Source organism: Octopus sinensis, linkage group LG1, assembly GCF_006345805.1.
Source record: "Octopus sinensis linkage group LG1, ASM634580v1, whole genome shotgun sequence".
In the NCBI taxonomy this organism is placed as follows: Eukaryota; Metazoa; Mollusca; class Cephalopoda; order Octopoda; family Octopodidae; genus Octopus; species Octopus sinensis.
In genome coordinates this window covers 92,064,424-92,076,732 of record NC_042997.1, presented here as the reverse complement: position 1 = coordinate 92,076,732, position 12,309 = coordinate 92,064,424, and the positions used below count along the sequence as shown (strand labels likewise).

Below are 12,309 nucleotides of genomic sequence, written 5' to 3'. Positions count from 1 at the left end.
CTTTGAATCCTTCATTCATGCATGCATATATTCCTACACACCATACATATATTCATTCATTCATTATCATCATCATCATCATTGAACGTCTGTTTTCCATGCTGGCATGGGTTGGATATATTTAAATCATATCAGATGCAGGCATGACTATGTGGTTAATGAACTTGTTTCCCAACCATGTGGTCTTGAGTTCAGTCTAGCCTCTGGCCGACCAAAGCCTTGTGAATGGATTTGGTAGATGAAAACTAAAAGAAGCCTATGTGTGTGTGTGTGTTTGTGTGTACCCCTGTCTTTACATCATGTGATGGTTATAAATGAGCTTCACCATCATACAAGTAATGTTGTTCATTTTCAGCCTTCCATAGAAAATATGTCTAAGTTTGAGAAATATTTATCTTTCCTGGAAATGGTTACGAGTTAGCAACATGAAGGGCATCCAGCCATAGAAAATCTGAGTCAACAGATTCTGCCTGACCCACACAAGCATGGAAAAGTGGATGTTAAATAATGATGATGCGTGTGAATATAATTTATATAACGAATAATGTAAGCACTATGTATTGAGTTCTTTCTTTTTTTTTTGTATTAACAATTTTCCCTTTCTCTCTCTCTCTTGCCATTAGGCTCTGAAGAGACACTGTAAAGCTAAACACTTTATGGATGTGAAACTCTGGGTAACCCCATAGACTGGCCAAATAGACTGGCCATAACTACCTTTAGTTACTCTATTGCTCTATAACTTAGTGTGCTTCTCTTTCAGGTTTATGATTTACTGATCTCATACACACACACACACACACAAACACATACAAAAGAGTGTCTTCAATTTTTCTTTTCTTTGTTCTGCCTTAGCTTAATGTCTTCATGAAAATGTTTGTCTTTAAATAGCTAATGATAGAAATTGCCACATATATAATAAAGAATATGTGATTCAATTTATATAAGATATTTCCATCAGCTTCTGTATTGGTTTTGGTGAAGTTGCTGCAAAGGAATTTGCACAGGCCTTATCAGATTAGTGATTAAGCAATTTACTTGAAACAATTAGAAGTAGTTTGAGTTCAAAGGAACAAAACAAATATGCCTATAAATTACAAAACCTAATAAATCCAGGTATTTTTATCTGCTCTCTTTTACTTGTTTCAGTCATAGTACTGTGGCCATGCTGGGGCAATGTTCTGAAAGGTATAGTTGAGCAATTCAACCCCAGTACTAATTTTTAAAACCTGGCACTTATTTTGTTAGTTTCTTTTACTGAACCATTAAGTTTCAGGGACATAAACAACCTTCTTATTATCAGGCATTAGTGGAAGACAAACAACACTAAGACACACAAACACAACAGGTTTCTGTCTACTAAATCCACTCACAAGGTTTTGGTCAGCCTTATGTTATAATAGAAGACACTTGTTCAAGGTGTCATTCAGTAAGACTGACTCTAAGACCACAAGTTTCTTAACCACAAAGCCATGCCTGTAACTTTCTAACATGCATCAGAAGTTTTAAGTTGGCTTTCTGTAGAATCCCTGATGGTTTCAAAATTGGTAATTGTTGCTCAGATCCAAGTCTTTGCTATCCTCATTGAGTAGACATATGATAAAATTTATTTAACCATTAACCATTGTTTTCTTTTTTTGTTTGTTTTTGTTTTAGGCACAATGTTATCTATGACTATGTTGTCTAAAGTGTTCTTCCTATTTTTAAGACTTTAGACTATGACTTGAAGGAAGTTAAGATGATATTTCTAACAAGTTGAGTGACTACGTAGCAGCTTCTTTGGTAGCTTGGAAAACCATAAATGTATTTTCATGAGCACATGCCAGTTCTTGTGTAACATGGTTTATGAGAAATGTGAGTTGATAGAAATAAGATGTGCAGTGGATCATATGACAATATCATACTCATTTCTGTAGCAATTCATTTTGTGTATCTAGAATTAAATTTATTATATGGCAAATTTCCAAGAATTTGATTCTCAGTTACTTAACCCTTTAGTGTTTAAACTGGCCATGTCCAGCCCATATAATGTACCTGTTTTATGTTCAAACTGGCCAGATCTGGCTTCACACCTATCCTACAATGTCATTGTAAAAATAAACAATCAATCATTGAAATTTTGAAGCTACAAAATAAGCTATGATTAATTCAATAAGCATCATATTTGACAGTAATGTGAATGCTAAAGGGTTAATTTTTTCTAACATAGGCTGAAGGCCAGGGATTTGAGGGGAAGGATAAATTCAGTAAATCAACACCAGTGCTTGACTGGTACTTTATTTTATCAACTCTGGAAGGATGTAAAGCAAAGTTGAGCTTTGTGGAATTTGATCTCAGAATGTCAAGAGTCAGAAGAAATACCACAAAGTTTTTCTGATATTTGTACAATTCTGCCAAATAATAATAGATTTAGTTTGATAATCTCCATTTTGCATAAATATATTTATGTATTACACTAAACTTGTGAATGATTTAACAGAATATTTTGTAGTTTATTTCCTTCATGCAAACTGACATCAGATATGTGTGGGTGGTAGTCAGTAGTGAAAGAAGCATATTGTTAGTGTAAAGAGAAAATTTATTCAAGTAAATGTACAAAAATCCAAGCAACAGATTTAGTATAGATGAGCAGAAGTAGCTACTTGTTAAAATTAATATTTTCACAATCCCCTAGAATTATATTTCATTTTAATATCAATTCAACTGTTTCACCTCTTATATTGTTGCTTAACCCTTGCTCAGCCTTGGCTGTATGTACAAACCTTTGATCAGATACATTCCAGCCATAAGTGTCTTATCTTTGTAGGGGTATTTAGAACTACATTATCTTACATGTTCTGTCTTATGTATGATGGGTGGGTGTTTAACCCTTTCGTTACTATATTTCTGACCAAATTACACCCCTTATGTGTTTCAATTAATTTCTAACGTAATCATAAATTTAGTCTGGTTTCATTAAACAACTATAACTTTTTTATTTATCGATATATTAATCTGATTTTTGGAAGATAATTTAATGAAATGTTCTCAACCAATTCTATACTATAATTTTTGTCACAAAGTGACTCTAATTGCAGGTAGATACAGGTAAATTCCACAAAATATAAAATTATTAAAATTTTGTTCAAACATCGCTGTAGAAAATATTAGCTAATATTCAATTGGGTATACAACAAAATTTTACGATAGAATTTGTTATTCTGGGTAACTTTCTGATACCCATAATAATATTTATGGCAAAATAGGCCTTAATTTCATTTAAGGTTGTGGGAAATAACAAACTATCCTTTCTTTCGTTTTGTTTACGTTTAGCGTAACGGTTCGTTTTCGCTGTAATGATTTCAAATAGGCTCATTCGAAAAAGTAAATAGAAATAGCCTAAGGCTTTACCCTTCTGGGAAAGTCTGTGGCTTGGTTCAGTTTCTGCAGAAAAATCACCGAAAGAAACAGTTTTTAAATTTTCACTCCATTCAGGTGCCAATTCGTTTTCTTTATCGCTATCGGAGATCTCAGATTCACTGTTTTCACTTTCGGAAAATGAAACATCAAATTCATTATCAAATACCATGTGCTTTTTTTCAGTCATAGAGTTAGATTTATGAAGGTCTTCAGTAGAAAATCCTTCGAATTCTGACTCGCTGCTTGATATAATGAAATTTGTATCCATTTTTTGTCAGAATTACAAATTTTGAAAACACAATAGGAACAAATTTCGGAAAAAAATCTCCCAAAATTCACGGAATTAAAATTACACTTCGATTATTGTACAAAACTGTATTTGAAGTGTTTACGAAGTATAATACGTGTTTTCACGAATGTACTGAAGAGATTTGCTCTGATATTCTCATTTAAATATGAATAGGTAAATTTGGGCGGCTTTGGGCGGTTTGGTTTCATAAACCAAAATTTTTTTCGGGCGGCTTTGGGCGGTTTGGTAACGAAAGGGTTAAGGGAGATTTTGCTATTTCTAGTTGGTCAAGCAAGCATGTTCTTCATTGGTATGTAGTTGTGATGCCTTTTCTATTTATGATAAGAAAAGGTGATTGATACTTGGTGAGAAAATAAAATGTGAGTTAAGTATGGATGGTAACTGCAAAACAGAAAGCCCAGAGAATATGTGAAGTGACGGTAATTAGACAATCATATGAGGACTAATTCTTGGGGAAAAAAAAACAGCTAAAGGAAGCAAATCTGTCAATCAATAGCGACAGGAGCAACAGATGTAGAATTCACAATGGTAAGTTAAGTTAGTAAGTAAAATGAAGCTATTAAGTACTGTTAATGTCTCCTTGTTTGACTTTCATAATCTATGTTCATGTTCTAATTGTTATTATAATAATTAGCTTTACTTTTGATTTTATCCTATTTTATTTTAGACACCAAACATCAAGTGGTATCTGTGATGGCTGTTGAAGATATTATATCTTGGGTAACCACTGTATGTACTATTGGAGTTTCACTAATAGGATTGTGAGTATATATTTAATCAATCAAATGGATTTCCCATTAAACCATTTTATATTTGAAATTTATAACTTACTTATAATTATGTGTACAACTATGTTTCTCAATATTTCTTTGAGAATATGTTTATATCCTAGATTTTCATTTCTATTTCTCATTATTCTTGATACACTCAAATTAAAGGATTAGAATATTTCAAATTTAAGTTGATGATTATTTTTTAAATATGAACATTTTTATTTCATACTGTCATAAGAATATTTTGCACAAGATAAATTATGGCTGCACTGTTGTTCCTTTAAGAATTAATATAATCTATATATTAAAAAATACCCTTGTTTTAGGCTTTCAAAGTTATTAGCAAAGAGGAATGATATGTTGGAGCATTCATGCCTTTCCAAAAGGCAGTAGTGCATTATGTGGAACAATTCCAGCAAAGAATGGAAAAGGAATGTGGGTTTGATTCTTCAAAAGCTTATTCCTCACCACCACCTCACTATATATAATTAATGAATAATGCCAAAGATTTTATTATACAATTTTCTTCTAAAATATTGTTGCATATAATATTTTTCAATTTCAGTGAAATCTGTGCCAAAATTGCACGTAAAGGAAGTCCAGGTGACATTTCTTTCATTCCGTTCCTTATCATGTTTATCAGGTAAATACAAAGAGCATCTAATTTTATAGATTTGACAGTTTTACTAAAACATTTAATTAGCATGCAAAATATTTGGAGTTGTATTAACCCTTTAAAACCAGAATATTAAAACTAGTAATGTTATTTCTAGAAAAAGGATTATTTTAAAAATAACAAAAAATAGTGTTTAACTGCAGAAACATTTAGTTTATTATGCATAGTAAATTTTATTAAATAGAAATTTTAATTATTACATTGGTAGTTTTGAGATTTTTACAAATACAATTCAATATCACTCAAAATGTGATAAAATGCCTTTATATATTAGGCATACATTCTTCATATTTAGTTTTGTTTTGAAGATTTAGATAAACAGAATCTAGACTATGATGATATTAAATTTCCTTAGATTCGCCTTGGATCTCATGCATATATATACTCTCTGATACAGGCTTACACACATTGTACATATTCTTTGCATACACAGTATGAAATTGCTTTGACAAAGAATTATTGTATATTTTATATACTTCAAATTTGTCTATTCTGTATATATATATATATATATATATATATATATAAAATAGTAAAAAGTGAAAAAACTACAGAAGGCTTGTTTTAAAAGGTTAAAAAATATATATTTGAGTCAATATGTCTGAAGAATGTTATAAATTTTTTTCATACAATGACATAGTTTTTGAAGAAATGACCGGTTTCGCGTTCAGCTTTTCAAATTTCTTGCATCGTTATGTTTACGTTGAGAAGAGTTATCGTTATGTTTACGTTGAGAAGAGTTCCAGATAAAGGGAGGTAATAAGTGATTTCTTCCAGTGTAAGGGAGATAATCGCTTAAAATTGTTTGCCTTTCTTTTGGAGTGAATTTCTCTGTATAAGTATGTTGGAATGGTTAAGTTTGGGCTTGTATTTTTCAATGAAGAATGTTTCCTTTAGTGAGCACATTGAGAAATGCGCAAAGCAACTACTACCACAATTTTTAATCTTTCCATTTTACCAATGTGCTATCGGAACACCAACACAAATTAGACTAAACAAGGAAACATTCTTCATTGAAAAATACAAGCCCAAACTTAACCATTCCAACATACTTATACAGAGAAATTCACTCCAAAAGAAAGGCAAACAATTTTAAGCGATTATCTCCCTTACACCAGAAGAAATCACTTATTACCTCCCCTTATCTGGAACTCTTCTCAACGTAAACATAACGATGTAAGAAATTTGAAAAGCTGAATGCGAAACCGGTCATTTCTTCAAAAACTATGTCATTGTATGAAAAAAATTTATAATATTCTTCAGACATATTGACTCAAATATATATTTTTTAACCTCTTAAAACAAGCCTTCTGTAGTTTTTTCACTTTTTACTATTTTCTATATATTGAACCACGTGCTTTCACACACCAACTTTCTCACCTATATATATATATATATATATATATATATTTAAATACATAGAACTGCCTGGTCATAAAATCACTCTTTTTGGATTAGTTGGATTTCAGTTTATTAACTGCTTTATTGAAAAACATTTAAGTAATAATAGAAATATTATTTCTAAATCACTCTTGGCCTCTTGGAGCTCATCAGTGGCAGCATCTGTCCTATTTTTCTGGACTGGCATGTTAGCTTGGCAATAACTATTAATATAATAGTTTTCATTATTATGTCTAAGACTCTCTCTCTATGTAGTTGATGAATATTTTCCAGTCAATAACTTTTGCTTATTATTATTATTCAGTAGTCTTATTTTTATCATGTGCTTTCACAGCTCTACTGAGCGCAGCTCTGTGTGCCTTGGGTATGTGCTGTGGTTTGTTGTGGTACTCTTATTTTCACTGTATTGAAAGTGCTTTACGTAGGATGTGTGCAGTGCCTAAGTAGTGCTATTTTCTGTATGTTATATACATTTGTAAGTATATAATCTTTCATGGGTCCAGCTAGTTACTATTATTATCCTATCTTCTGAGTTATCTGTGCCACATCTCAGCTCCATTCTGCAACTTAGAGACACAACACTTTTCTCAACACATGTTCTAAGTATTGCTGTCAGTTGAGTACTTCTGATGAAGTTTATTTGTAGCTTTTGGTGCCAGAATATTGCTTTCTTTGAGATGGTCCCAAGTGCACCAATCACAATAGGTACCACACTCACTTTTGAGGCTTTATCTATAGATGTGTTTTATTATTATTATTATTATTATTATTTAGGGCAGGAAATTGAAAATTTATTAGTGTGAAAAAATGCTTTGCGCTCTTCATTCCAGCTTTCCATGTCCTGAGTTCAAATCCTGCCAAGGTCAACTTTGCCTTTCCTCTCTCCAAAATCAATGAAATGGATTATTAGTCATATACTGGATTTAATGATATTGACTAACCCCTTTTCCTCAGTTACTAGCCTTGTGTCAAAGTCAGAAACCATTATTATTATTATTATTAGTTAGTTAGTTCTGTCCATGCCATGAAGCACATAAGGCTGCAACATAGTCTCTCTCGCCAGTTGTTTCTTGCCACTGTTCTGGTCTCGTTCCAGTTTCTCCACTCTTCTCATCTCCTATCCTTGTCAATAGTCCTTTGCCATATGGTTTTAGGGGTGCCCTACTGCTCTTTTCCCCTCAGGTTGCCACTTTAGTACCACTATACAATCACTTTCTTGATCTTGTCTAGGGGCATGTCCAATCTAGTTCCAACATTTGTGTCTTATTTCATCACTGGTCCTGTTGATGCCTGTTGTCATCTCAGCTGTTATTTCAGACTCTTTGCAGCCACTTGATGTCGAGTATTCTCCTTAAGCATGTGAATTAGAAGCTGTCCATTGTTTTTTCTTCCATTTTTGTCACTTTCCATTTTTCACATTTGTAGAGTAATATTATTTAGGGCAGTGAAACGACAGGATCATTAGAGTGCCAGGATAAATGCCCTGCAGTATTTGTTCTGGATCTTTGTATTTTGTGTTCAAATCCTACCAATGTTAACTTTACTGTTCATCTATTCAGGACCGATAGAAGAAAATTCTAGTCAAGTTTTGGGGTCAAAGATATCAATAAACCTATTTTCCTAAAAAACTGCTGGCCTTGTACCTAAATTAGAAATAATTATAATGATGGTGGGTTGGCAGAATCATTAGTGTGTCACAAAAATGCCTTGTGGTATTTCTTCTAGTTATTTACATTTTGAGTTCAAATTCCACTTTGTGATTCTGCTTTTTAGGGGTTGATAAAATAAAGTACTAGTCATGTATAAAGGTCATGTAATCAGCTCTCACCTCTCCTCAAAATTACTGGCCTTGTACCTAGATCAGAAATCAGTATTATTATCATTATTGTTATTATCATCATTATTATTATTAACATTATTATTATTATTATTATTGTTGTTGTTTAGGGGTGTGGAATAGCAGATTCATTAGAGCATCAGACAAAATGCTTTGCAGTATATCTGAGTTCAACTCACACTGAAGTCAACATCACTTTTTATCCTCCCAGGGCCGATAAATAAAGTAATAGTCCACTAATCCCCTCCCCTTTGAATTGCTGGCTTTGTGCCAAAATTAGGAACTATTACTAGTTTTGTAGTTGCTGCTTTTATTATTAGTAGTATTTGTTTCTTGGATTATTTCCTCAATATATGTAGCCTTTGGGAAAATTGCACCAAGTGTTGCAACTCTGAGCAAAGCAAATATTCATCAGATACTTTAATGTATTTGCTGTTTGCAATAGTGAGTTCCATTTCTTTTGGTACTATCTAATAGCTATGTGCTGTGAACAAGCCAAAGTTAAGAATTCATTTTTCTTCTGGGAATGTATTGGTGATATAATATAAGCTATCATCAATACTCTGTATTAGTGTAAAGACAAAAGATAGACTTGGTGGAATCTCTAGATGTTAAAAGAATGTCAGAGTATGATATAGCTGCTACAATTGTCAGCCTTTTTTTTATAGAGTTGATATTTTACAACAAACCAAAGTTCTCATAGTGTATCTTGATCACAATAATATTCTGTTGGATGTAAAATTTACCAGCTTTAGTACATGAGTATTGTTAAGTCTGATTTTTTTTTTCTCTCATGACTAGATGCACATAATGATAAGCTAAGTGTTGAATTGTTTCAGTAAGATTTCTCTCTACAGTGATTCTCATAGCAGGAAAGTGCTCCTGGGTGTGTCTTCTCATGAAATATAATATACTTATGTTCCAAGATACTGTTTTTAGATAACTTCTTTTTGTATTTATTAGTGTGATAAGGGTAATGAGTAAAGACATCATTGTTTTCTTATATGTGGATAGCGATAATTGGAGGTCTTGTGTAATGTGGTTAATGCTTAGAAAATATTAGAAATCTAAAAAAAAAATTGCAGTTCTGAGAAAGAAAGGATAAAAAAATGTAATTTTATTTTATAAAATGGAAATATTTACAATAAAAGAAATAAACAGTAGAAGAATAATTAAGTTGCATTTCATATGTGAATGGAAACTTAAATATATTTTACAAAAGGTATATAAGAATTCATCTAGAAGGTATGCTAATGATATGACCAATTGCTCTCTAAAATTTTTATCGGTTAAAAACTAAATTTAAGGGAGATGTTAGTTATTATTGCTTCTGTTTTCAGTTATAATATATCTGAAGGATTTGTGTTTAGAAAATTTTGCCTGAAGGAAAGTTACAGTTCAATGTATTGGTTAGTTGTTGAATATTTTTCATAGGTACATAAAAATATTAAGAAATCTGTTAATATTTTTTGCACTGTGTGAAGAACTACATATGAGAGAGAAAATATCTTGGAATTCAAGTGAAAATTTTCAATTGATAAGTGCCTATGTTAGCAAAATTAGAGGTTTTTATATAGTTAATGAATGAAAAATAGTTTAGAGTGAGAGGTGCAAGAGAAACATTAAGGCAAATTTTCTGGGAAGTAAGCATTCTGTTAAGAGTAGCTTTATGACTTTATCCCTATAGTTAGCTGTCAAAACCATGAGAATAGAAGGCAAAAATATAATATGCATATCTAAAGGCGGTGAAGTGTATGTATCTAGTAACTCTGGTAGGTTTAACACAGAGTTGTTGAATTGAAAAGAATAAAAGCCATTGCATCATTAATATAAGTCAAGAGAAGATTCAAATTGGTGGTGCTCCAGTAGTTAGATATTGTTGAGTATAGACTAATCTACAAAACAAAAGGTTTGTAGTTGTTTGTGCATAATACATTAGGTTCCAATATGAAATAGAAAATACCAATACTTTTATCATAAAATCTTTCTCTCGTGTGTGTGAAGAAAAACTTTGAACTAGTAAGACATTACAGCATTTATTTACTTGTTTTTGAAAATAGTTGAAAAACTACATCTCTTCTGTTAACCTATTAAAAATGTTGAAGAGTGAGTTTTGTGCAACAATGGACTAAAAAAACTTACTATACTTAATACAGTATGTAATTTCAATCCATTGTTGCAGACAACTGAACAAAAATGACAAAGTGTATTGTTTTGAAGGCCCTCTGTTCTGAATTTGAACTCTGCCATAGTTAACTTTATTTGTAGTTGTCTTGGTTAATGAAATAAATACTTATAGGGACCTAGGAGTAATTAACTTTACCATACTTTTCCTATTGTAAAAATTTGCTTTGTGCTTACCACAAATTAAATATTGAAAAGGAAAGAAAAAAGAGACCAATACTTAAAATTTGTTGATTATTTTTATGTGCATTTTCATCTTTTATGTTTTCTTTGTTAACATACTAATAATAGTTTGCCACTTACATGACTTATTTCATATTAACTAACTGAAAAATGTTGTGTTATATATATATATATATATATATATATATTTGATGTATCATATATCAGTCACAAGAACTTATAATATGGTATAATGGTATTTTTTTCTATTTTCTTAGTAAAGTATGTTTAACATTTTCCTTGTTGCAGTGCCTGTTTGTGGCTGAAGTATGGACTTCTCCGAAGAGTATTTACCGTTGTATTTGTCAACTCAGTTGCAGCCTTATTACAAGGCATGTACATGTGTATTTATTATACATACAGCCTTCAGCGGGTATGTACTTAATGCTTATATAGCTTATTGCTGATTTTTATTGGTTTAGTACCTGCTGAGAAATATTCAGTTATTCTTCGAAAGGGAAAAGTACTTCATCTAAACTATATTGTTATCTACTGTTGTAAAATATTTATTGAAATCAAAAAATTTTGTAAAATCCTGAGCACCAACAAAAGGAACATATCAGCACATTTAGAACCAGCGGAACTCCTTCTTATAAGTTCTAAAATTTTAACCATATTCTTTGTAATTAATTAATTATGTAACAGTTACTAAAATTACTAAAAGAAAGCAATTATTAAAGGTTTGACCATCTGGAAATATTTTTATAAATTCTTATGCTAAGAAATTTCCTATAATTTTGATTTCTGAAGTTTATTGAATTTTTTAAGTCCAATTTTTTGTAAATTTAAATATTTGTGCATTCACTGCGTCCAGTGTTTTACAAATTTAAATATTCACAGCAGAGTAGATTTTAATGTTTAATAATAAACAATATTAATTTGTTGTAGGTGGCATTTTCTGTTTTCATTTGCAACAGTCTCTCACTCTCTCTCGCCTCGAGAATATTATCAGTTTCCTGAGTTTGTTAAATGAATATTTTTGATAAAATGAACATTTTTTAATATGCTGGTATAATTTTTAAGTGATTGTGTTGAATGACTGCATGCTATTAGATAAAATAGGGGTATAACTTTGATAAGAGGCACAATTTTACAAATATTATCAGTTTCCAGAGTTTGTTTAATATTTTTGATAAAATGATATTTTAATATACCAGTATTTTTTGTTTTTTTAAATTAAGAAGTGATTTTGTTCTTATGGCTGTTTGGAATGCTATAAGCCTTACAATGATAACTAGCTGGACCGGTTTTTGGCCATTTTATTATTATTATTATTAAAAACCATGGGACGAGCCTTTTCAGTAAAAAAAGAAAAAGGTTGTAAATATTTTCAAAGGAAAAGGTAAACAATTCAAGGGAGGTTTGGCTGTTGTTTCTAGCACAACCCAAACCACCCTCTGTTTTTACTCTCACATGTATTAATGTTTTCCAATATTTTTCTGCCATTAAACACAATTTATAGAATGATGATGCCAACGTAACACACGCGTGATCCATTGGTAGAATATAA

At 31.2% G+C, this 12,309-nt stretch overlaps 1 protein-coding gene across 5 annotated transcripts in view; it reads left to right on the top strand.

Annotated features, from left to right (window-relative positions):
• Positions 1-12,309, top strand: part of LOC115212706 (sugar transporter SWEET1) — a 67,063-nt gene that overhangs the window by 24,959 nt on the left and 29,795 nt on the right. For 4 of the 5 annotated variants that reach the window (XR_004999171.1, XR_004999169.1, XR_004999166.1 and 1 more), the window contains exons 2-4: positions 4,374-4,467; positions 5,045-5,122; positions 11,049-11,172. Coding sequence is in view for 1 of the 5 variants with exons in the window: in XM_029781369.2 (XP_029637229.1) it covers positions 4,400-4,467; positions 5,045-5,122; positions 11,049-11,172 (270 nt within the window). In the remaining 4 variants the exon portion in view is untranslated. The remainder of the gene's footprint in view (positions 1-4,373; positions 4,468-5,044; positions 5,123-11,048; positions 11,173-12,309) is intronic. The other variant, XR_004999172.1, reaches the window with a different exon arrangement.